Below are 24,267 nucleotides of genomic sequence, written 5' to 3'. Positions count from 1 at the left end.
AACGTATTTTGTTGAATATTCTGAACGGAAATCCCCACGTAAAGCATTTTATTTTTGCTTAAATATATTTTAGTACTGTTAAGTCACCTGTTGGTCTCCTACAAACAGTATGATGGTTTATTATTTTTGTGCATTTCAATTTTGGCCAATGAGACTGTGCTATTTTTTAATACGTAAGTATATTTTGAGAAAGATCAATTAGTTTTTATAGGATATAAGTATTAAAACATTTACAACTTGCGCCAAAACGAGGGTACAAATCACGCGTTCGTCACGTGACGCGCGCTCTTAATTGACATCAATATGATTGAGTCGCAAAAACTTCAAGTGGTGTTTTGTAAGCTCCTTCGTACTCGGTAAAGTCATGGTATTCGTGTATGTGATGGGGAGAAATTCACCTTGGTAAGTTTTCTTTGACGAATTAATCTTTTGTTACCAGGAGGTCGAATCAACGAGTTAAAATTGGTTTAAGGTTTAAACTAAAGTTAGCCCTAAGGGCTTGATTCACGAGCCATTGAATAAGCCACAACATCTCTAGGTTTTGATAAAGTCAGCAGATAAATGAGTAATTTTAACTCCTAGATAGCTTATTTTATGCTATGACAGGTCCAGACATGCCCTCTGTTGAATAATTTGTAATATGACTTAGATTTTCCCCCTTTGATTTGTCAATCTAACTTAAATAGAAATATGTGAGTATTGTGATTCTTATTCTATTGTTTAATAATGCTTTTTCATCTGCATGTGTCATTAACAGGTTGACTAACAATAATAATGTTTTGTGTTATTATAATGGGTTGTATAATTAGGTCACTATAAACGGAATAATTAAATGCAGTAAATACGGGTTAATTCATAAAATTGTAATTATTTACTGTACTTAACCTTATTTCCAAGGCTCCAAGCCCATATGCTTTTATTTCTTTTTATTTAATAAAATATTAAATAGTCTTTCTGTGCTGCTCTTTTCTATACATTACAAGTTAAGTCATCATACACTTTCTAAATACAAACTAGAGATAAAATTGTTAACAATTCATCCATGCAACCTTTTTTTTTTCTTGTTTAAACAAACAAAGAGAGTTTGATTTGACTATATTCTATATTTGGAACAAAAATAGTTGAACATGTTTTGCCCTGTGAGGTGATTTGAAAACTACTGTACGCACCGTTTGAGAGCCAAATTATAATTTGCTGTTATATCCTTATTTGCAAATGTTGGAAGTCGGTGCAAGTATTTTCATTTGCATAAAGGCTCATCTTGGCAGCAAGTTTCCATTAAACTTTACAGGCTTCACTGAATGAGGGTCATACACAAAATATAACTCTTAAAATATAACATAATATATAAACATAATTATATAAAATACTTTTTTTTTTCTGACTGACAGTTATTTTGATAATTCATTGAAGTTAATTGAAATCCATTGATTATCATTACTTGCAGCTCTGTATTGTATGGTAAAGAAACCCAAGTGATGACTTTTTATTTGTCTGTAAATTATTATTCATTAAAAAAAAGGGGGGGGGGGGGGGTGTTGGCGAACTATTCTTTTAACAATGGGTGTTTTTTTTTTTCAGATTCTCTCTATTTATGCTCCTAAACAATTTTGAAAGACAAGATTCTCAACCAAGATGTGTTCATTTCCTGGTTTGCCAGTAGTTGGATCCAATACGACTGTTCATATCACAAGAGTCAATTTAAACCCACACACTGTCTTAGTGGAATTTGGAGGGAGTTTAAATAATGGTCAAGAAAACATTGAAGTATATCAACACCTTAAAAAAGACCTTGATATCCCTAGGAAGCGGCAGCAGCATACTTTTGAAGGTAAACCCGGAGAAGTTTGCTTGGTATATGAAGACAGAACTTGGCACAGAGCACGGATACTTTCAAAATCTGAACATGAATACAAGGTGTTCCTAATTGATGATGGTAAACTTCTTTGGGTCTCAAGCAAAGTTTTGACTAAATGTCCACAGAACCTTTGCAGTCTTTCTCCCAAAGTAGAGCTTTGCATATTGGCCAATGTGTCAGCTTTATGTCTTGAGAGTGCATGGTCTGTGGATGCTTTAAATGTCATCAGATCTCTGTGTGGAAAAGACATCTCCGGGTGTGTGCAGGATGTGATAATGCCTTCCAGAATCATCATTCTTGACATTCCTAGTCTATCCAAACAAATGTATGACCTTGGATTTGCTAGAAATATGTCTAACGGAGACTTTAAAAGCTTGGTAATGCATTTACAGCATTTGCCAAGAAAAAACCCTTCCATACAGACTGACCTTGTGAATACAAATAGTCAGGAGGAGCATGCCAGTGACCCGGACAGGTTGGATCAATACCTGTATCCTGAGTTGTTGCCTGGAGCAGTTGAGACCGTAACTGTGACGCAAGTTATTAATCCATTGAAAATCTATTGCAAATTGCATGTCTTATCACAAGAGCTCAAGAAATTAAGTGAACAGCTCCAAGAATACTATGAAGACTCTTTCGCTGTTCAGATGCCAATGTTGCTGTATGATGGGTCTCCATGTGCAACCAAAGGAAGTGAAGGCAAGTGGTATCGATCTGTACTTCAGCAGAACAATGTCTCCGATGTTGTCAAAGTCTTTCATGTCGATTATGGAATTGGAGATTTTGTTAAACTCTCCAATATCAGACCTTTATCTGCAAGGTTCTTCAAATTGCCAGTTGTCACCTATGCATGCTCTCTACATGGTGTCATTGACAAAGGCATTGGATGGAGGACAGAACAGATAGAGTATCTGAAATCTGTTGTACTGGATCAAATCCTTGTTGGGAAATTTGAGCATTACAGTGCAAATGAGAGTGTCTATTATATAACGCTTTATGGAAATGACAGTGTGAATGTGAACGACACTTTTGGCCACAGAGAGCAGTGTTTGTCAACGACTGAAAAGATTTGTGGTGACCGAACTCTTGAGACTCTAAACAAAGTAGCACACAAAGATATGTCTGGGAGAAATGTGCCTGTACATTGTCTTGCTTCAACCACTTTAACCAAGTGCTCCGATTCTTTTGAAGATGTCACTGTTACCAGACTTTCCGAAAATGGAAAAAACCTACAACCCGCAGAGGTACGTCCCTCATCGAATGTCACTGCAGCTCCATCTTTTCAGAATGAAACATATGTTGTTTCCCCACCCAAAACTGAAGTGGGCGCAGAGGAGAAGGTTCAAATAACCTGTGTCCAAAGTGTAAATCAGTTCTATGGCCATTTTGCACAAAATACTGAAACGGTCATGAAAATGACCATAGATATTCAACAACTGTGCCAAAATCAACCACAAGCAAAGTTTTCAATTTACCCTGAGATGATGTGTCTTGCTAAATACGCCGATGGGCTGTGGCACCGAGGACAAATTGAATCAACGCATCCGAAAATACTTGTCCAATTCGTAGACTATGGTGACGTGGTGGTTTTGGAGAAATCTGATATTCTGCCACTTCCTCCAAAGGCTAGTGAAATTGCATCCATTCCCATTCAGGCTGTTCAGTTTGAACTTTTCAATGTCACATTACCTGAGCAATGTGAGCTTAATGAGTGGTTTAAAAACTATGCTACAGACTGCATGTTCACCGCCATTGTGAAACAAAATTCAGGCAAACTATCAGTGGTGATTTATGACGAGAAAACAAACCTCAACTCAAAAATTAAAGAGCAGTGGAACAAAACGTCCAAAGGAAAAGGGTTTACCTTCAGCAAAGGAACGGAAAAGGCTCATATTTTCAGTAAGTCTGCAGAAGGCATGGAGTCTAGAGGTGAGAGACACAATTTCAAAACTACATCAAAAGCACATAAGACCTGTAAGAAGGTCCCAAAACCAGTTGTTGAAGACACATTGGAACAAAACTTCCAGACTGTTACTAGTCACACAACTGGACATAGTAGAGCTAAGCCTATTGTTTTACAGCAACAAGTGTCAAGTCATTATCCTAAGCTCACAGACCTTCCCCCGAGAGCCTTGGATGCAGGATTAGTTTCAGACATCTATGTTTCACATTGTAATAGTCCCTCAAGTTTTTTTGTACAATTGGCAAGTGATGAAGGTGAAATATTTTCCCTTCTTGACAAACTTAATTATGCTCCGTTAAGTGTTGCACAAGTTGAACTCGACCTGTTGCAGTCAAATGACTTGGTCGTAGCTGAATATACTGCTGATGGTGCCTGGTATCGTGCGGTTGTTCAAGACAAGAAAAATGGCGTAGTTCAGGTGCAGTTTATTGACTTTGGCAATGAGGCAACACTCCTGCCCCATAAAATAAGGCATCTTGACAAGCAGTTCCTCAGCAGCCCCAGGTTCAGTATTCAGTGCACACTTGAAGATGGTAGAAGGGGAAAAAGAGATTGGACCCAGGAAGAGATAATGACTTTCAAAAAAGCAGCAGGTGAATATGGTGAGAAGAAAATTCAATGTAAGTTCATCCAAAAGGACGCATCTGCTTGGATTGTTAGTTTAGAACTTGAACTTGAGGAAAGGCATTTGTTTGATGCCGTTCTCAAACCAGGTGCTCAACCTGAATCCCAAATGCACTGTGATGAATGTATCCAGCCGTTTGCATTCAAGGAACCAGCTATAAGTCAAGGACAAATTGTAGATGCATATGCTTCATCTATCGTTGGACCAAATTACTTCTGGTGCCAGTTCAAAAACTCAGAGGAACTTGACAAAATCTCCCTGCTTGCACAAGAAATAGGAAACTCTAGTCAAACAAAACCAATTCGGCCAGATCAGTTATGCCAAGGACCCTGCCTGGCACTCTTTTCTGACAGGCTATGGTACCGTGCACAGGTTATCAATACACATTCTAAAACAGTCTCTGTTCATTTTATAGATTATGGAAATGAGTCTGAAATTGACTTGATCTTTGTTAAACCCCTGCCCACCAAGCTCCTGGAAAGCCCTCCACAAGCATTTCTTTGTCAGTTAGAAGTTTTGGGGTCCGCGGATGGCATGTGGAGCGACGCTGCAGCTGATAAGTTCTTTGAGCTTCTGGTGGATGAACCCTTAAAAGTGACCATTCAGAATACGGTAATGTCCTCTGACCTTCCAAACTGTTCTCAGTATAATGTCATTGTTGAATGCAATGGGCTAATTGTTAATGATCTTATGAAAGATTATTGGTGTGACCCCAAGCCTCAAGTTTGTAGCAAAGTGACCGTGGGCGCAAATATAAAACCCACTGCAAGTGAGCACAGTTTTGGAATAAAAAGCTCTGAAACCGTTCAGAAAGATAACGCTCCCAAGCTTAACTGTGGCCAGGTAAATAATGGAGCATCAAATGATGTAAACCCTGACCTTCATAGCTTTGACCCTCAGATTTCTCAGAACAAATTAGTGGCAGCCGAGACCCAAGAGAAAAGCATTACGTACCCAACATTGACCGCGGTAGATGGAAGCATGATGGTTCCTGAACTATCAGTGCAGTGTTTACCTCAAGCTGTAGATCTTCCTCTACGTATGATAGAACCAGGCAAGGTGTCTGAAGTGTATGTTTCACACATCAACAGCCTGACAAGTTTTTTTGTTCAACTGGTAGAAGATGAAAACGCATTATTCACCCTCACCGAGCTATTGAATTCCCATCAGCCATCTGAGAAAGATGATATTCATGCATCCAGTGTTCAGCAGGGAAGTTTGGTGAAGGCCATGTTTTCTGAAGATGATTCTTGGTATCGTGCGGTCGTGAAGGATATGACTCAAAATGGCATGATTCAGGTAGAGTTCATAGATTTTGGAAATGAGGCAAATGTTTCTCTCCTTAAAATTTGTAGACTTGATGTGCCACTGCTGTCTTACCCGAGGTTCGGCATTCACTGCAGCGTCAATCTAGATGATCAATTTAAGATGCAGAAAGGAATGGAGCAGATGTTTCTCTTCAATAATATATTTGGTGAAGCTGGTGAGAACAAGCTGTCTTGCAAGTTTATCAAAGAAAATGGCATTACTTGGGAAGTTAAAATTACTCCCAGTGGCAACTCTTCCGATTCAAATGAGAAATTGGATAGTTTAGATGCAAAAGCATCACCGGTAGTATCCAAACCTGTGAAGGACACATTCCAGCTGCTCTTCAAGAAACCAGAAGTGTCTTTGGGGCAGACAGTAGAAGCCTTTGCATCATGCATTGTTGGACCAGATTACTTCTGGTGCCAGTTTTCAAACTCTGAAATTCTTGACCAAATCACCCTGGTTGCCCAAGAATATGGAAACTCTAGTGAGACACAGCCGATTAAGGTGGACAAGTTGGATCCTGGAAGCCTGTGCCTGGCTCGTTTCTGTGATGATCAGATGTGGTATCGTGGGCAGGTTATTAATAAATGGACAAACGTTGTATCTGTCCTTTTTGTTGACTTCGGAAATGAGTCTGAAACCAGTGAAGACTCTCTTAAGGCACTGCCTTGTGACTTGCTGGAAAGTCCACCTCAAGCTTTTCTGTGTCAGTTGGAAGGGTTTGATCCTTCCAAGGGATCTTGGGACACTGGTGCTACTGATAACTTCTACAAGCTCTTAGTGGATAAACCTCTTAAAGTGACTGTGCAGTGCATTGACAGTAACCCTCCATATTATGTTAAAGTTGAGTCTCCGCAATGTCTTGTTAATGAGCTTATGATGAAGTTTTGGAGTGGTTCTGCACAAAATGATCAGACCTCTTCTGAGGTGATTGAATCCATTGCATCAACATCTGATCAACAGGTTTCAGAGGATAAAATGAGTGTGAGCCTTGGAATCTCTACAGAGGATATGCACACAATTGAACAACATGGAGCTGATCAAATCAAACCTTTAATAGTAAAAGGAGACTTGCTTGATGTACCTGAGAAGAAGGTGGATGATCAGCTTGATGGAGCAGATGTGATTGCTGTGGTCACTAATACTGATGTCAGTGCTGATGATCCTTCAAGGATGGATTTAGAAATCCACAAAGTCTGTCATGAATCTGATGAGGGCATCCCTGTTGTGTCAACTGAGCAAATGCTGCTGCACACAGAGAAAAGAAAAGATATAGATGGATCTGAAAAAGGTTTGAGTTACTGTGTCGGATTACATTTCATATGAGATATAATAATTAATTTGAAGAATTGATTTTTAGTCACAGGCTTATTTTGCTTACTTTATAATGCTTATTTCTTTTTCAGCGGGCAACCCGAAGACGGCAAGCAGAAGTATAGCTGGTTTAGAAAATCTAATTTTACCCATGGTATTTGGTTTTTTGTTTATGCTTTTCCTTTTCTTTGGTATGTGGGGATTTTTTTTTAAATTCATTAAGTAATCTTGTTTTAGATTAATAACCGTATTTTTGTTGTTACTTTGTAGGTTTGCACTGAAGATTCATGTGACTCTGTTAAGTGCATCTTCAAATAAACAGAATTTTAAGCTTTATAGTGAAAAGTTATAATTTGTTTCATTGGTAATATGAATGTGAACTGACAAATAATTGTTTCAAACAGATAACTTTGGAAGTTAACGATTTTATTTTGCCATGTTGCTTTTAATTTTAAAACATAAGAGCCATGTCTGATTGCAATGTTAGGTTTTGTTATTACTTTTTTATGCAGTTTTTACACAAGTAATTGTGAACTAAAGTGATGATTGCACGGAAAGTGCAAGTGTTGCAGGCCACAATCCTGCTCTACCTTCACTCAAAAATTGGTAGTTGGTTTGGATTACATGTGCAGTGATACATTTTTCTTTCTTCTCCTGATTGTAAAATATAAGAATGTGTATTCATTTTTCTTTTATCTTGATAATTGTTTGTTGGAATAAAAGCAATTCATACAATCAAGTTTGTGTTGCTTTATATTTTTTTTTGTTAACTGGGGACATGCACATTAATAAAACATTTCTGTAAATGTATCAGAATTAGCCAAAGAACATTTTCTGTCCATAGACTCTTGACCGGTTAGAAGTTACGAGTATATATATATATATATATATATATATATATATATATATATATATATATATATATTTATGTATATTAAAATACATGCTAGAACAATTTAAGCAAGAACATAACACAATCCATAAAATAATCTATCAATTAAAACAAATCAAGATAATTAGAACAAGTAAAATCATTCAAGATTTTGAGAATTTTAAAGGTGAAAATGTTTTAAATAAAAATTCTCACTTTTTTTCCCACACTGCTAAAAATTGACGTTGGCGTTTTATTTTTTGTCAGAGCTAAAATATTTGTACACTACAATGCATAAAAATATATATAAATTTAGCTGACTGGTAGATGACACGATAATGTAAATCCAACGATCTCTAATCTCAAATTCCTTAATCATCATAAATGGCTGTGATTTGTCCATACTGAACTGCGCTGAGAAAAGTAACAGGTATCACGTGATGAGGCCGTCTGCGTGCGCTGTTTATTCTAAACCGATGTAATGTAATTTCGAAATGAAAATATATATTAAATTGAAAATATACAGTGAATGTTTTTATAATAAAGTAATTATTTAGTGCTTCTAATGTTTGTTTGTTTTTTCTAGGGGAAAATCCCGTTACTGTTTAAAAAAAAAAGATGACAGAGTTGCATCAGGCAGCTGCTGTTGGAAACTATGATCTAGTGGAAGAAATTGTGAAAAGAAAATCATGTGACCCCAATAATAAAGACTCAGACTGGAACAAGAAGACTCCTCTGCACTGGGCAGCATCCAAAAGCAGGTTTTAGCCTACATTCGAGACCAAACGTTGCTGTTTTTTTCAAAACGTATACCAATCATTATTAGAACGTCATAGTCTATTACAAATGAAAATTCAATAGATGAGTAATATGAAAGTCTTGTAACTTCATGATGAATATAGTGAAATGTGGCCTGGATATTACATTACCCAGTTGTTCTTGTGTGATGCTAACGCTATTTAACCAATGAGCTTTTGTTAAATGGGCTGTCCTTAGATGATACTGATGAAGAATGGGAACAGGAGAGAAAAGAAGCCAAAAAAAAAAAACAAGTCATTAAAAAGTAGGTTTTATTATACAATGAATGCAAAACACAAAATAATGGATGCTTATAAAGTGGGCAACATCTGCAATCTGTGTTGTACATCTAAATTAAATGTAAAACATAAAAGAAAGCATTTTTGGAGGACAGTAAAATTATAAGCCAAAATTACCAAGTAGGCTATATATATATATGTATGTATGCAAGCATAAATATACTTATATGAATATACATAAAATTTAATAAACCATTTTCAAAAATGAAAATGATCTAAATTACAAGCTAAAATTCATATTCATCTACGACTTTCACCAGTTATTAAATAATACCAAGTAGGCGCACAAGCATGATTATATTAACATAAATATACTGTACATGAATAAAGAAAAATGAACTCATTGACTAAAATATATGTCAACATTCATATTCATCTACAATTCCACCAGTTTTAAGTAATAGCAAGTAGGCTTTAGACATACAAGCATAATTATAATTGAAAACGAATATACATCAAATTGAATAAATCTTTTTCTGAAATAAGAAGAAAAAGTAACTTACCCTAAATACATTCAATCTAAATATGAATATAAATATGACTAACATGGTTACGTCTAAATATATTTAAATCCTATGGTCTACAATATCTCAAACAATTGTACAGTGTTCTAGAAAACTGTTTTATAGCTGTTGAAAGTGAAAGAATTTAATCCATGATGTTTTTTATGTTTCCAACGAGTTTCATCTCTTTCAGTTTGTTTAGAATCGTCTAAATCATTCACATGCTGATTTGGGACAAAAACAACATTAGAACAAAATATGTAGACACTCAATAAAATGTGATCCTGGACCACAAAACCAGTCATAAAGGTCATACGATTTATGCATCTTAAAGCTGAATAAATAAGCTTTCCATTGATGTATGGTTTATTATGATCGGACAATATTTGACAGAGATTTAACTATTTGAAAATCTGGATTCTGAGGGTGCAAAAAAATATTGAGAAAATCGTCTTTGAAGTTGTGCAAATTAAGTTCTTAGCAATGCAAATTACTAATCAAAAATTAAGTTTTTATATATTTACAGTAGGAAATTAAAAAAATATCTTAATGGAACTTTACTTCATTTCCTTATGATTTTTGGCAAAAAAGAAAAATCTATAATATTGACCCATGTAATTATTTTGTAATATGTATTTTTGGCTATTGCTACACTACAAATATACCCCAGTGACTTAAGACCAATTTTGTGCTTCAGGGTCACAAATATTTTTAAGAGCACAAATGTAACTTACCTTTAATCTGTTCAATCTTTATTTCATCATAACTGAAGATGTTGCTTTCGTTGAGCTATCATTTTTAGGCTTCACTGATTGCTAACGTAAGAAAAGTGGGAACGTGAGCTGAGTTATTTCATGTATTTATGTTCATGATGCATTTTGCATCTGTAAAAGCAGACATTTCTCTCGTGCATACTAACCTTGGATTTGAAACGCTTCATAAGTGCATCACAAACCTTTGGGAAAATTTTTATATCATTATATTGTGCTTAATCTAGCAATCCTAACAAATTTGATCAGTAATATTAAACTAATGCGAATGAAAGTGGTTTTATAAATGTTGTATTTTCAGCCTAAATTCCTTAAACATATGTAGGGCACGTGTAGTGGGCATATTTACCTTTTTCTCTCCCAGGCAGTTTGTCAGCAGTATCAAAAAGCCCTGATGAAATACAACAGCATATTTTAATGTACATGCACAAATGAGTAACAGATAAGGTGTCTGATGCTTGACCCTTACCTGCAGTGAATTCAACAGTGTAAATGTGTAGCCCACAATTTGGGCATAAGGTTTTTGTGTAAGATCAAGGTACAGCACCAAAATTCCGAGGAGCCAAGTTATTCCGAGGACAGGGCTTAGGAAAACTATTGTCTTAATCATACTCCTGGCAACATCCTTTTGGTCCCGTGCCTTTGACTCCGACAAAGTAGGATTTACTATCTTCAAAATCACCACAACAAGTGTAAAAAAGTTTACAATCACAATAGTTATGGCAGGAATTACAAAGGAAAAGATGGAGCCCTTCAACACACCCCGATATATGAGCCAGCAAGTCTCTTTGGAATAGTATTCATTTTCTTTACCGTTCTCGAAAGCAATGAAGGTTGTTGCCACACATATTAAAGGGCATACGTAACCGACAGTGATAGACAATACGAAAAAAACCTTTTTCCTCAGCTGCTCAAAGACAAATATCAGTTGGTGAAGAAGCACGAAACTCAAGCACAGCATCCAGAAGAAGACGGCAAGGAAAAAAAAGTGTTTGAATACTGTGAGGAAGGAGCACCAGTTTGAGGGGATTTCTGTCAGATCGGGCGATGCTAAGAATCCACAGTGTGCCAACAGCAAGCAGAAAGAGATGTTGACTAAGGCCACGTGTCGAAAATGTGAGATGTGTGACTTTACAACTGTATCCCACACCAAAAACTCAATGATTAAACACAGAACAAGTGAGACGATGGATACTCCTAAGCCAGCGTAGGTCAGTTCCTTCATATACGGAAGGGTCTCTGCATCTTGAGACATCATTATGGTGAATGCAGAATTGTGTTCACATGTGCACAACTTTGGATTTGACGCACCACCCCATTTACACCCCTCTGAAGACCACATAGTCTTATTTACATCCCAGAAAACACAATACATTACATGATTCCTTTCTCTTTTTTCAGCGTAATCGAACTTCATTTCAACACGGTTGGAATGATTGTTATTGGTATTATTTACAATAACTGACAAGATGTTGGTCTCTAAGCGTCTTCCATCATACTGTGGTAAAATTTCATGAATATTCTGGTATCCAATGACAACAGCACTATCGTCTGTGCTGACGGTGGAATTAAAGCCCCCGCAATGTTCCCCTTTGGCCTTACTACAGAGAACCAGTTTAACATTATTATAAATAAGAGAATTATTCGAGTTCAGATTTGAATTGTGCATCATTTCCTCAATAGTCTGTAGAAATGGTACAGATAAACTTGTGTTTTTAGTTTCAGGATTTTTCCAGGCACGTGTGTCATTCAAACTGTTGCTTAAGGAGCTTACAAAGTCCTGAAATGTAAAAACAAGAAGAAAATGAAATGCGATTAGACTTTGAGCAAACACAGGAATTTGATTATTTGTCATTTTGAATGAATGGTGTTGCTTCTAATTAATTCGAGTTAATATCTGACATGTTTCCAGTAAATAATGAGCTATTATTTGCTTTTGGAGCATAATTTGTGACATAAACATCATATAAAAATCAAAAGCTATTTTTATTTAACAGAATATTTAAAAACATAAATATTTAAAATGATAGTTTTTTGGCCTTTGAGTTCCTTGAAATGTGTTGTTTTTTCACTAAATATTACAGTGTAGAATTTTACAATCTAGAATTTGCACAATAACTAAATGCACATGGCTTGCTGATTAAAACTGAGCTGATTGTGTTACTTCACATGTACATGCACAGTACATATTCTTCACATTAAATCTTTTGTCTTATGTCACATGCAAAATGATCCATTCAATTATTAAAATCTGTCATACATGCATATTTATATATATATCCATGACATAGAATGTTTTCTATTTACATGCTTCCAAATAAATACATACAAATTTTCACATTCTTTTTTTTCTGTGCACTACACAGTATTGGCACATTATCACAGTAAGTCCCAGTAAAATCTAAAAAAAGCCATAACTAAAGAGCACTTAACTAGACAAAACTGTGGAAGCCCGTTTCCGCCATAAATAAAAAATGAAACAAGGCAACATCATTTTGAGATGTAAGCTCATCATGTCAGTGACATTGGCCAATTTACTGATAATAACTACATTTTGAAGCATGAAGTTAAAATGTTTTAGTTCCTACAGTCTGCAAACATAAAACGGTTCCAATCCAATTCACTTCCAATTAAGAGAATGCTAAGACTGTTTGCAAAGTGATTGAGGAAAACTTTAAGATACTTAAGAAGCTCTAAAACATTTTTTATGTGCATTGCGTTAATTCATCAAACTATTGATATAGCCCTGTTCCCGAACCAAATATTACTAAAGATTTTAAAGAAGAGTTCAATTTGAATAATAATGCTTAAAAAGAAACTTAAGAGAAAACATACATACAGGCATGATGGTATCATTCCATTGATTCGACTGCTGTTTAGAAACACTGTTCATGGCTTGGAAAATGACTACAGTTGTATCAATATTTGAAAATGAGTTGAACGTCTCCTTAATGGTTGAAAGCTGTATTTGTCTGAAAAGGTGGTAAGCATCGTCCTTGATAAAGCCAATACCTTTATCTAATATCTGTTATTATAAAAAGAAAACAAGCATTTAGTATTAAAGGTTAATCTGGCAAGCATTGAGAAATAGATGAATGAATATTGAAGAATACCTCTACAGCCAGTTGAACATCATGTAGGTCAGTAATCACACAAGAAGAGATTTCCGTTCCCCATTTTTGGTTAGAGCAATTTCTGCTTGTCAGACCAACAGCATTGTACGTACAAGACAGTTTGGCCGTATAATCGTTTTTTGTGATGGGCCACACACCTTCTCCTTCACAGAATTTCGAATTGGCTGTATTAAGAAATGAAATACTACAGATTTGTTTTTCTCATTATTTTTGTTTTTATAAATACAAGTCTCTAATGTTTAAATGGATACTCCACTCCAAAATAAAAATGTTGTCATTAATCACTTACCCCCATGTCATTCTGACCCGTAAAATCTCCTGAACACAATTTAAGATATTTTGGATGAAAACCGGGAGGCTTGTGACCGTCCCATTGACTGCCAAGTAAATTACACTGCCAATGTCCAGAAAAGTATGAAAGACATCATCAGAATAGTCCATCTGCCATAAGTGGCTCAACCGTGACATTATGAAGCAACGAGAATACTTTCTGTACACGAAGAAAACAAAAATAATGACTTTACTCAGCTATAGAGGAGAGGAATAGCTGAATAAAGTCATTATTTTTGTTTTCTTCATGCACAAAAAGTATTCTCATCGCTTCATAATGTTACAATTAAGCCACTGATTGCAGATGGACTATTCTGCTTTTTTTCTGGACCTTTACGGTTTATTTTACTTGGCAGTTAATGGGACAGTCACAAGCCTCCTGGGTTTCATCCAAAATATAAAATTGTGTTCCGAAGACAAACAAAGCTTGTACGGGTTTCGAACGACATGTGGGTATTAATGGGGATTAATGACTACATTTTCATTTTGGGGAGGAGTATCCCTTTAAGTAAACAATGTACATCTGTTTGCAGGAAAAAATTCACTGTCCACTCAAAAATTTAATTTGTCTCCCCATTAAATCACTATCATGTCATTCCAAACCTTTATGCCTTTCTTCCAAGGACTTTTTGGTGAATATCCTAGCCACTCTTTTGCAAAAAACTCTTGGATTTTAAATGAACAAAAGAGCAGCACAAAAGTAATTCCAAGTCATACAATAGCTTTATGTAATGAATAGCCTGAAAGGCATAATTCATCTTCAAATGCACTCCAAGTTTTTGTTGTTGTCATTTTGGAGCTTGAAAACCCCATTACATGGAAAAAAGTCATGGTTATGGCATAAATTAATTATAAAAAATAATTAATTTCAGCTTGTTCTTATTTAGACTTCTTTTCATAATAGAGATTTACCAAAGTGTGATATTTTTTCCCCTTTTAGCAGAAATGGACTTCCATAAGTTTGGACATTAGGCTGAGCAAAATAAAAACAGAAAATTATTCAAATGAAAACACTTAATGATGATGCTAATGTGATATTTCAGTCAAAATTCATTTAAATATATTCAATATATTGTACTGTATCTATATACTTTATATTTTATAAATGTAAGGTGAAGTGGATAGTTTTTGAACCATTAGCACCACCATTTATCCCCAGAGTTATCCCAAACATGACCACTGTTCAGATTAACATACTCGACCCCAAACTCACACCATTGTCAGGCTGGTCAATTGTAATATTGAAAGAAAGAAAAAAATCACACTCGTAAAATACTGTCTGCAACTTTACAAGATATAGAATTAAGGAAAATGTTAAATAACATCAACCAACTTACCATTAATAATGGGAATCTCCACAGTCTGAGATCTGATTCTGTTTTTTTCGGCTTTGGTGTTTGTGAATGTACACGTGACAGTCTCTGCCTCTTTTTTCTGTACACAGTGTATGGTCCCCTTTAATTTGTAAGATAAATAATTCCCATTGCTTTCTAGAGAATTCAGTAATGTGAAATTGCTTATCATCAAGTGTGTAAAAACCATGAATTTTTCACATTGTTCATGCTGAGTATGTTTGCATTGAGAGAGCAGAAATGATAATGAGATATGCTTACGTAGTTCTTTTTGGGGGTTAGTAAAATTACTATCCCATGTAACACTGTAATTTTCGCCGTCGTTTAAAATTTTGCACTCAATTACAACATCAAATTGGTTATTTGCATCTCTACAGTCAGGAAATTGGGGGTTGCTCATAGCCTGTATTTCTGGCAGAAGTGCTATGTCCAGCTTTGTACTTGCTGTGTGTTTTATGAACCCTTTTTGGTACACACATTTAAGTGTTCCTTATCCAGACAGACAGACAGACAGACAGACAGACAGATGCAGATGCAGTACAACAAAATGCCATTTCAAGATTTCACGTTTAGAGTAATTCAACATGTTGTTTCCTGTCTCTTTGTAGCTGTGTGAAAACTGATTTCACCAATCAGTATGTTTTTAGACAACTGAGAAATAAATTATTCTGCTTAATAAACGGGTAGGAAAACGATTTCAACATTGAAGAATGACACACATCAACATTAAGTTTGACAACTTCTATTAACTTTTTTAACAATTTAAACATAAGTAAAAATACTTTCAAAGGCATGCGATTATCTTTAATTGTGTATATGTGAGGAAACATACCTTTCCAGCTTCCTGAAATATCTTTTAGTTTAACAATGTTCGTCTCAGGCAAGTTGGTCTTAGTCGAGGCGGCCTTAGTCAAGGCGGCCTCTTTTCCTTCTGTGATCTCTGTTGTTTTGTTCTTCACATCTGTTAAGAACCACTTTACCTCTCCCAGAATATCTGGTGGAGTACAAGTTATATCTGCAGAGGAGCCAATGTCAATTGCCTTCTGAGGACCTTTAATAGTGATGAGGCCTTTGGAGAAAATTACAAGCTTAATAAGGCTTTTCTTTATCATGTAACATTGTAAGTGAGGAGTATTGTAAATAATACAAAAGTTAGAAATAATTCACAATAAGTAAATGCGTTACCTGTTGTTACTAGTGTAGAATTCAACGTTGTATTTCCCAGTGTCCTGGCTAATTTATCCAATTCTGGAATCGTAACTGAACTCATTATCTGCACTGTATAATCTACAATCACACTGCCAGACCTGTAAATCAAATGGGAAAAATTACTTTATTTTCTGTCATTAATCTATTTCTAAAGTGTTTTATGTGTGTGGAAAGAACAGGAAACAGTAGCTGGCAGAGGTGCTTGGTATAATGCTTACCTGTAACCGTTGATAATCAGAGAATCAAAATATTTCAGTGTGCTGAATTGTGCAAGAAGCTAAAAGAATAATAATACGAACAGTGCAAGTATTAATAATAGTTTATCAAACCAACAATATGGTCACAGTTTTTTAGGCATAGCAGGATGATAATATGGTGCCCGTATATTTTACAGTTTATATACTGTACTTCCTTCTTGCCTACAGAAGGCAAAAGGGAATGATGATAACATATTTGAATTTGTCCTTTCCATAAACAATGGCAGCTACAGGGACCAAACACAATAATGCAGTAATGAACTAATCAAACGACATAAAAAGTAAAACACAAAACACCATAAAAAAAAAACAGCCTGCTTTAATACAATGTGATGAGTCATGTGAATGTATTCATTTTTTCACTTTGTATGTTGCTGCTAATCAATTAACTGATTTTAGGAAAATTTTAAAAAAGCACCATTGTGTTGATTTCAGCAGTAGCCTACATACCGTATCGATAATAATCTTTTCCTCCGCATTGTACTTTGGAAAACCTTTTTCATATGGAATACATAAAGTCTCACAAGACATATTTATTGAAGTTAATCCGTTGATGCTTACTGTAAAAAAATAAGAATCACAGCATTTAATGACCATTATTTATTTACTTATTTTTGTGTTGAAATCCTGTGCCCATATAAGAACAATAATCTACCTCTTTTTTCAGGCAGACATACAGCAATGTCATTAAGTTTTAGCGTGCAGCTGTTATTGCAACAGTCATAATTTTGGCACATGTCCTCTCTCCAGTTGTATCCCGGCATGCATGAACAAATCTTATTCGTCTCCTTCAGTGTGCAATCTGCAAACAAGCACATTAGAGTTTTTTCATAATCTCAATTATTGATAAATCAGAACGTGTGTAAATTCTATTGTAGATAAGATAAATAAGATAATCATATTAGTTTTTAAACTATAATCTTATTAGTTTTTCTTTTAGCACAATATCAAGTCAACATGGGGTTAAATTAACTTATGAAACTAGAAACTAGCGATTTATTCAGAAATACTTGCTCTCGTTTTTGTCTTTCTTTAATTGAAATGCTTCAACAAAATGTAATTTCTTGCAAATTTACTTAAAATCAATTAATTGGTTTTCCCTACAAAAGTATTTTCCATCATTTTTGATTTTTTTGTAAAATCTCTTCAACCCCCCAGAAAAAGTTCCATAATAACATCAGCCTCCAGGAACTGTTTTTTTTTTTATTAAACAATTCCCTTCTTCTTGACAGAGTTACATTAACAATTTCATCATATAAGCATTTCAAAATATGTAAACATTTTCCAGCTTCAGTGTCCTCATGTGTAAAATCATAAAGTTTTATAAGTTGTGTAAGGATTATACCATGGTCATATTCCATCACTGACGAGTTAAAGCTGTTAATGATGTTTGCAGTGCAAATTTTTGACCGGAAGGGTACAAATGTCAGTCATAGCTCCTTAGTGTGGGAAAATTAAATGTATTTGACTTAATTAGCGAGAGAGAAAGAGTTTGTATGAGTTTTATTCCCTCAGCCATGTAACCCCATCATTGCTAACAAATGTAATGTAGTGTTGACAAAAAGTTCCTGCGCCTCTGGATGTGTCTTTGTGCGAGTGATGTGTCTATGTGTGTGTGCTCCATTGGAGGAAGCACATTGATACAGAATTGTGACTAAACTGACTGGAACTATTTAGTGGATTGAGCGCATATCTTCCAACCAATCAGAATTGAGTATTCGGGCAGACCTCGGTATAGAATTATCATTGTTAATGTTGACCTTGAGTTGACCTGAAAGTCTGTCATTAATCTTTACACAGACTCATCCTTAAAATTACAGCAAGTGTATTTATTTGAAGCTATTATTTTCTTACAGGGTGAGGAATGTTGGTGTGCAATTTCAAGCTTTATGAATGTTTACCTGTTGTGTTTTTGATGTCTGTTACAGTTGCATTAATAATGTCTATTTGTTTCTGCTCCTTCAGAAGCTCAACAACGTAGTCATACAACGATGACTCGATCTCAAGCTCTAACCAGTACACCTGTGTGAAACTCTCTGGAATGTAGCATTGTGACAGTATTCAGTCTAACATGCAGAAGATTGATGGAAAAATGCATATTATTTATTCCATAGATTGTATATTATGTTAATGAGCTGGAAAATATATATAAACGTATATATTACCTGCCACAGCAACCTATCAAACACAATTTGAAAAAAAGTTAATGCACCTCTTGAAAAATGTGTATATATAACTGAAGAACTTTTATAAAATTAAATATTATCCCACCTTAAAAAACAATCCCAGAAAAAGGAGAATGATGCCTTTAGACAGCTTCATTTCTGTGCCATCAATTTCTGGGTGATGAAACAGAACGAATATGTGCATATGTTTTCTTAGCACGCTCAAAAAGTTATTAATCTTAAGGAGTTTGTAAATACAAAATATTTTTTTTAATCTTTTTCAAAATAGTTAACAGAGAGGGATATAATAAGTAGTGAAAGCAAAAAAACTGTTTTATATTTAATAAACTGACCACAACAATATGCATTTACATACACTACCAGTTTTCTTTAAATAGATGGTCACCAAGGCTGCATTTATTTCTTAAAAATATTGTAAAAACTGTAATATTGTAAAATTATATTATAATTTAAAATAACTGTTTTTTTTTATTATATTGTAAAATGTAATTTATTCCTGTGATGTGCAGGTGTATTTTCAGCATCATTCCTCCAGTCTTCAGTGTCACATGATCCTTCAGAAATCATTTTAATATGCTAATATGCTTCTTAGGAAACATTTCTGTTTATTATTATCAGCGTTGAAAACAGACGTGCTGTTTCATATTTAGGGGAAACTTGTCATATAGGAAATATTGCTTACCCTAAACTTCTGAATGGTAGTTCCATTCAAAAGTTTAGGATAAGCAATATTTCCTATTAGTATTTTTATACTTTTTTTTAAAGGAAAATAATACTGTTATTCAGCAGGAAGTATTAAATTGATCAAAATATTATTTGTAAGATATTCATTATGTGACAAATAAATGCTGTTCATTAAACTTTCTATTCATCAGAGAAGCCTAAAATGGTTTTTACAAAAATTTTAACACTGATAATAATAAGAACCATTATTTATAATTGGGCAACAATAATAATTGATAATAACTGAGCTGCAAATCATTATTTTAGAATGATTTCTGAAGGATTATGCTGAATATAAAGCTGCGCATCACAGGAATAAATGACATTTTACAATATATTAAATTCGAAAACAATGATGTTAAATTGTAATAATATTTCGCAATATTACTGTTTTAACTTATTAAGTAAATGCTTAAGATGAGCATATAAGACTTCTTAATTCTTCCAAACTTTTGATTGGTCCTGAACAATAGCCCATGTCATCACTAACAAACAAGTATCATCATCCTAATAAATGGAGCTAATGTGAAGAACAGTGGCTAGAATCCGTTTAACAATGTCAACATACCTCTCTGCCTTAAGTCCTGTCAGCAGTATTGACCCGTGGATTTATTGCAGTGATGACTATCATAAAAAGCTTGAAGCGACTGTATAGACCATGTGAGAGGATGGAATGTTATCCCGCTCAATGAATATTCCCAATAACCCTCCTTATTTGCATAATTAGGTCACATGACTCCAAATATAGCCTACTGTAAAGGGTTAATAAAATACAGAAAAATTACAATTTTATCAGTGTTTCGTAAGGATAATACCTTAGGTACACTGATAAGAACTTTCACAATTATCACCAAGAATAATTTCACAACTTCATAACTCGCAGAAATAACTTTTACAATATATAACCGTAAATCCAACAGACACACATTAAACCAGACAGAAGTATATCACACAGACAGTGTTTTAAGGGGCAAACACCACTCACATTTTCTCACTATATTATTAGTTATCATACCATCTTAGACTTTTGTTCATTCAAATCATCTGATTTGTTAGAATGTAAATATGTATTTATGAAAAACACATTTCTGTGCTATAAATCCCACAAATGACTGCTTATCTCTTGTCTGAAATACAATACCTTTTCATTTGCATTTATTTTGCTTAGAAGCAACATTCACATGAAAAACCTAATCTGGTCGAACTTGTCAAAACAATATTACTGTTGTGGTACTTTTTTCTAAACGGTTTGCTTCAGTTCTACAGTACACAGTTGAGGAAATAACAGTTAAGATATATCTATCTTGTATTTTCATTGTATGTAGGGTGACCATTTTTCTCATGGCTCAATGGGGAAAAAAACCCATCATCCAAAACAAAACATTGCTAACAGTCAGATTCAGCGTATATTTATGATCCAGAATCAGATCCAGAGGCTGAAACTGAACGAGAGCATCAGCAGCAGCAACGACTACAGCAGGACATCTCTGTATGTACTGAAACTGTATATATTTGCTTAGCAGTTTTGGAAAATGACTAAGTTCCACTTTATGTGGCTTTTTTTTTTTTTTTTTTTTTTTTTTTTTAGGTGTACAAAGTTTACTTGATGTGCTTACGCGCTGATAGCTAAGTTAACAACACAGAGATATTTGAAGCAGTTTTACGCACCGCATGCGGTTCCAACACACGATTGTGACACTTTTTCGTTGCGACTGCATTATCCTTAAGAAATAAACGATATGCAAATCCGGCGTCAAACTGGACCTTGTTTGTAAAACAAGCATCTTCGAAATGCAGGGAACAAACAAAAACACTTGTACAACTCCGTTGATGCTCTGTAAAAATAAATTCCATCCACTGGTCCCTTAATGCTGTTTTTTTTTGGTAATCTGTGCAGGGTTGTCTTGCCCTGGCAACCAAAAACACACTTCTTTTGTGACATTTCGTGATGTCCATGTTTAGCATGGGAATCCAACTCTTTAACAGTGTAAAAAACTCAGTATGCATGAAATAGCATTTCAACCCCTCTTTAATAAATAAGCATATTACAAACCATAAGGCAAATACAATAGATAAAAATTAAACAGCAAATTAACTCATTTTTCTAATACGCTAGGTTTAACATTTATTCAACATCTTTTGTTATTAACATTAATGAGACAGACAGGTTTTTAATTAGGCTGCTGTCCCTTTAAGACTCAATGACTGTATACTGACTGACACATATATCCGGTTTACACCCACCTGTATACGTTCACTTAAGCCATAACTGACTGTGTTTATGTGAGATACTCCACATGATGGAGATTTTGACAGCTGTGTGTGTTTTTGACAATAAAGGTGCAACGAGAACTGATCGCAGAACTGGGATCGCACAGCTCATTCAGCGTGATTCTGCCTATCAATCCTACCTTTACTTACTGCAATCATTTTGTTTTTTAGCTTCTAATGGGCATAGCTATCAAGTGTTAAAGCCATTGTATGTAGCTATCATAGCAGATTTCATCTAACTGACAGTGTTGCAACTGTCCCTTATCATAACATTGGTATAAAGCTTATCATATTAACAAAACACAACTGTGATTTCCCGGATTAATAAATAACCCTTTCAACACTCAGGTATCCCTCTTGTTTTAAGTACACACTCTCAAACTAGGTCACAATGTAGTCTGTATTTTTCTCTGTTTACAGTATGCCACAAGAGAGAAACACACAATAGATAAGGGTGACCCTTCTAGGGGCCAGTTGCAATGTTTAACTTTGTCTGTTCAAGTTCAAGTAAATTGAACGTATATTATCATTTGTATGCATGTAACAGCAATGTGGATGAGTATCTGACAGATGTGGGTTTAATGTATTAAAACTTTGGCTTTCCACAAAAAATTTTCTCTGAGAAACTGAAGGAAATGGAAAAAGGTGTTGCAAGCATCCCCACTCTTTCTACTACTTGCTCTGATCACCAGAAATGTGGAAATATGTTACAAAACATGATTTTTTTTTTTTTTTTCAAAATAAGCCATTAAACTAAATGGAGCTGAAATACGACAGTCACGGGAAAAAATGTCGACTGGTCTCCATAATTATATTTCTTCAGCAACTTTTCCAACTCATTTAAAATGTTCATTTTCATTCAGCATGCAGGCACAATTTATTATTGTGTGCAAAACTTATTTCCAGCATTTGAGCGGAAGCTTACGGTCAAAGCCAAGCTTTTGTTGTTTGACAGAGACATTGTGTCCAAAGAAAATGCATTATGAAAAAAAAAAAAAATTAGATAATGAAATGCATTGAACACCACAGAATGTCCCAGAATAGCCATCCCTCAGAAGCTAATTTGAATATCAGTTTGGGGAATCAAGTTTTAAGGAAACAGACCCTTTCAACAGCAGGCTCATTCATTCACACTGCATTAACAAAAGGACCAACAGAAAAAAATGGATTTGCATTTTACCTTGCATGGCCTCATGATTTTTATGAATTGACAAACAACATTTAATGTCAATTTTTTGTGCACTGTGCAAATTTTACGCCAAACCCCATGCAGATTTTAAGTTAATATTTCAATAATTTAACAATCTGTTGATGGCTTTCTGATGTTGGATGATGGTCACATGACATGCAAATGAAATTTAAAAAAAACATTTTTTAGTATTGTGTTATTAGTATATTGTTAGTATATTAGTATATTATTTAGTATAATGTTGTTATGATTAAGCTTTTCATCAATGCACTATATTTGTGGATTACTGTGATGTTTTTCTCAGCTCTTTGGACTCTCAGTCTGACGGCACCCATTCACTGCAGCAAGCGATGGAAGGCTACATTACTCCAAACATGTCGTGATTAAAGAAAAAGTGCAACATGCAAACAGCGTCATGCTGTTTTACAATGCAAATCTATCAGAGAGTCATGAAACTCGAACTCTAATCTCATTAAAGTGCACACTGTACACTGTTACACTGTAGCATCATCTCATTTGACTACATTGCAAGGTCTTTCTACTTCAAAATTTTACATTTAATTCAATGTTCAAGTTTTTACTAACAATTTCTGTGTAAATTATTTTTTAATATACTATTTTTTTTATTGTACTTTAGTTTACATAATAAGGCAAATTAAATCGCATATTAATCAGAACCATTGAGGTTGAACTATAAAGGCTCTCGTCTTTGGTTGCTGTATGTTTAAGTAAAAAGTGCACATGCTCAAGTCAGCATCACGTTTTGCTAATAGATGGATATATAGACAGTGAGATAGATGGATGTTGCACAAGTTCCACTTTTCGAGGAACCACAAATGTATATTTTAATTTTAATAGTGAAGTGGACATTTACGGCCTTTGCTCATTGGCGACATCTGCTGGACAAATATAGGAATAACTAAAACAAAATGCCTCTTTAACGCAGACTTTTATTCATGCATATGCAATATAAAATAAAAAATAAGTATATCTTATATAACTTATTTTAATTTTTTATTATATATTATTTATAATAATATATTAATATAAATGCATGTATATGCACATGTATTCAATTTAAATGCATATTCATTTCGCATCTTAATTGTACTAAATGTGAAACTATTCAAGAACGTATCCAGGACATATATCACCCAATAAATACACAAGTAAATAAATGTTTTGATTATATCTCTAATTTCATTACAATTAAGCAAATATGTACCTTTCTTCCCAAAATTCCCATTACAATACCGTGAAAACATTCAGAGATTGTGAGATTCATCCAGAAAAGCCGAAGCACA

General features: G+C 34.6%; 2 protein-coding genes across 3 annotated transcripts; one reads left to right on the top strand and one right to left on the bottom strand.

The window, feature by feature from the left end:
* The first annotated feature begins 307 nt into the window (after positions 1–307).
* Positions 308–7,808, top strand: tdrd6b (tudor domain containing 6b). Of its 2 annotated transcripts, XM_026230083.1 has the most exons (4): positions 308–402; positions 1,582–7,048; positions 7,164–7,225; positions 7,342–7,808. In XM_026230083.1, the coding sequence occupies exons 2-4, from the start codon at positions 1,636–1,638 to the stop codon at positions 7,387–7,389; spliced, it is 5,523 nt and encodes a 1,840-aa protein (XP_026085868.1). In that variant the 5' UTR covers positions 308–402; positions 1,582–1,635; the 3' UTR covers positions 7,390–7,808. The 2 variants fall into 2 exon arrangements, with proteins under 2 accessions (XP_026085868.1, XP_026085866.1); XM_026230081.1 differs by having other exon boundaries at positions 7,164–7,808.
* Positions 7,809–9,665: 1,857 nt separating this feature from the next.
* On the bottom strand, positions 9,666–18,916 carry LOC113060364 (adhesion G-protein coupled receptor F3-like). The gene is made up of 13 exons (XM_026229225.1): positions 18,866–18,916; positions 18,760–18,772; positions 18,496–18,630; positions 17,250–17,396; positions 15,961–16,197; positions 15,114–15,266; positions 13,426–13,610; positions 13,152–13,337; positions 10,782–12,092; positions 10,662–10,703; positions 10,462–10,497; positions 10,277–10,357; positions 9,666–9,766 (listed from the first exon to the last, which is right to left on the bottom strand). Exons 1-12 carry the CDS (start codon positions 18,914–18,916, stop codon positions 10,295–10,297), a joined length of 2,559 nt encoding a protein of 852 aa, XP_026085010.1. The 3' UTR covers positions 9,666–9,766; positions 10,277–10,294.
* Between the last annotated feature and the right edge of the window lie 5,351 nt (positions 18,917–24,267).

The sequence above is a fragment of the Carassius auratus genome, chromosome 42, assembly GCF_003368295.1.
Source record: "Carassius auratus strain Wakin chromosome 42, ASM336829v1, whole genome shotgun sequence".
NCBI lineage: Eukaryota > Metazoa > Chordata > Actinopteri > Cypriniformes > Cyprinidae > Carassius > Carassius auratus.
This window is presented reverse-complemented; position numbering and strand designations above follow the sequence as displayed.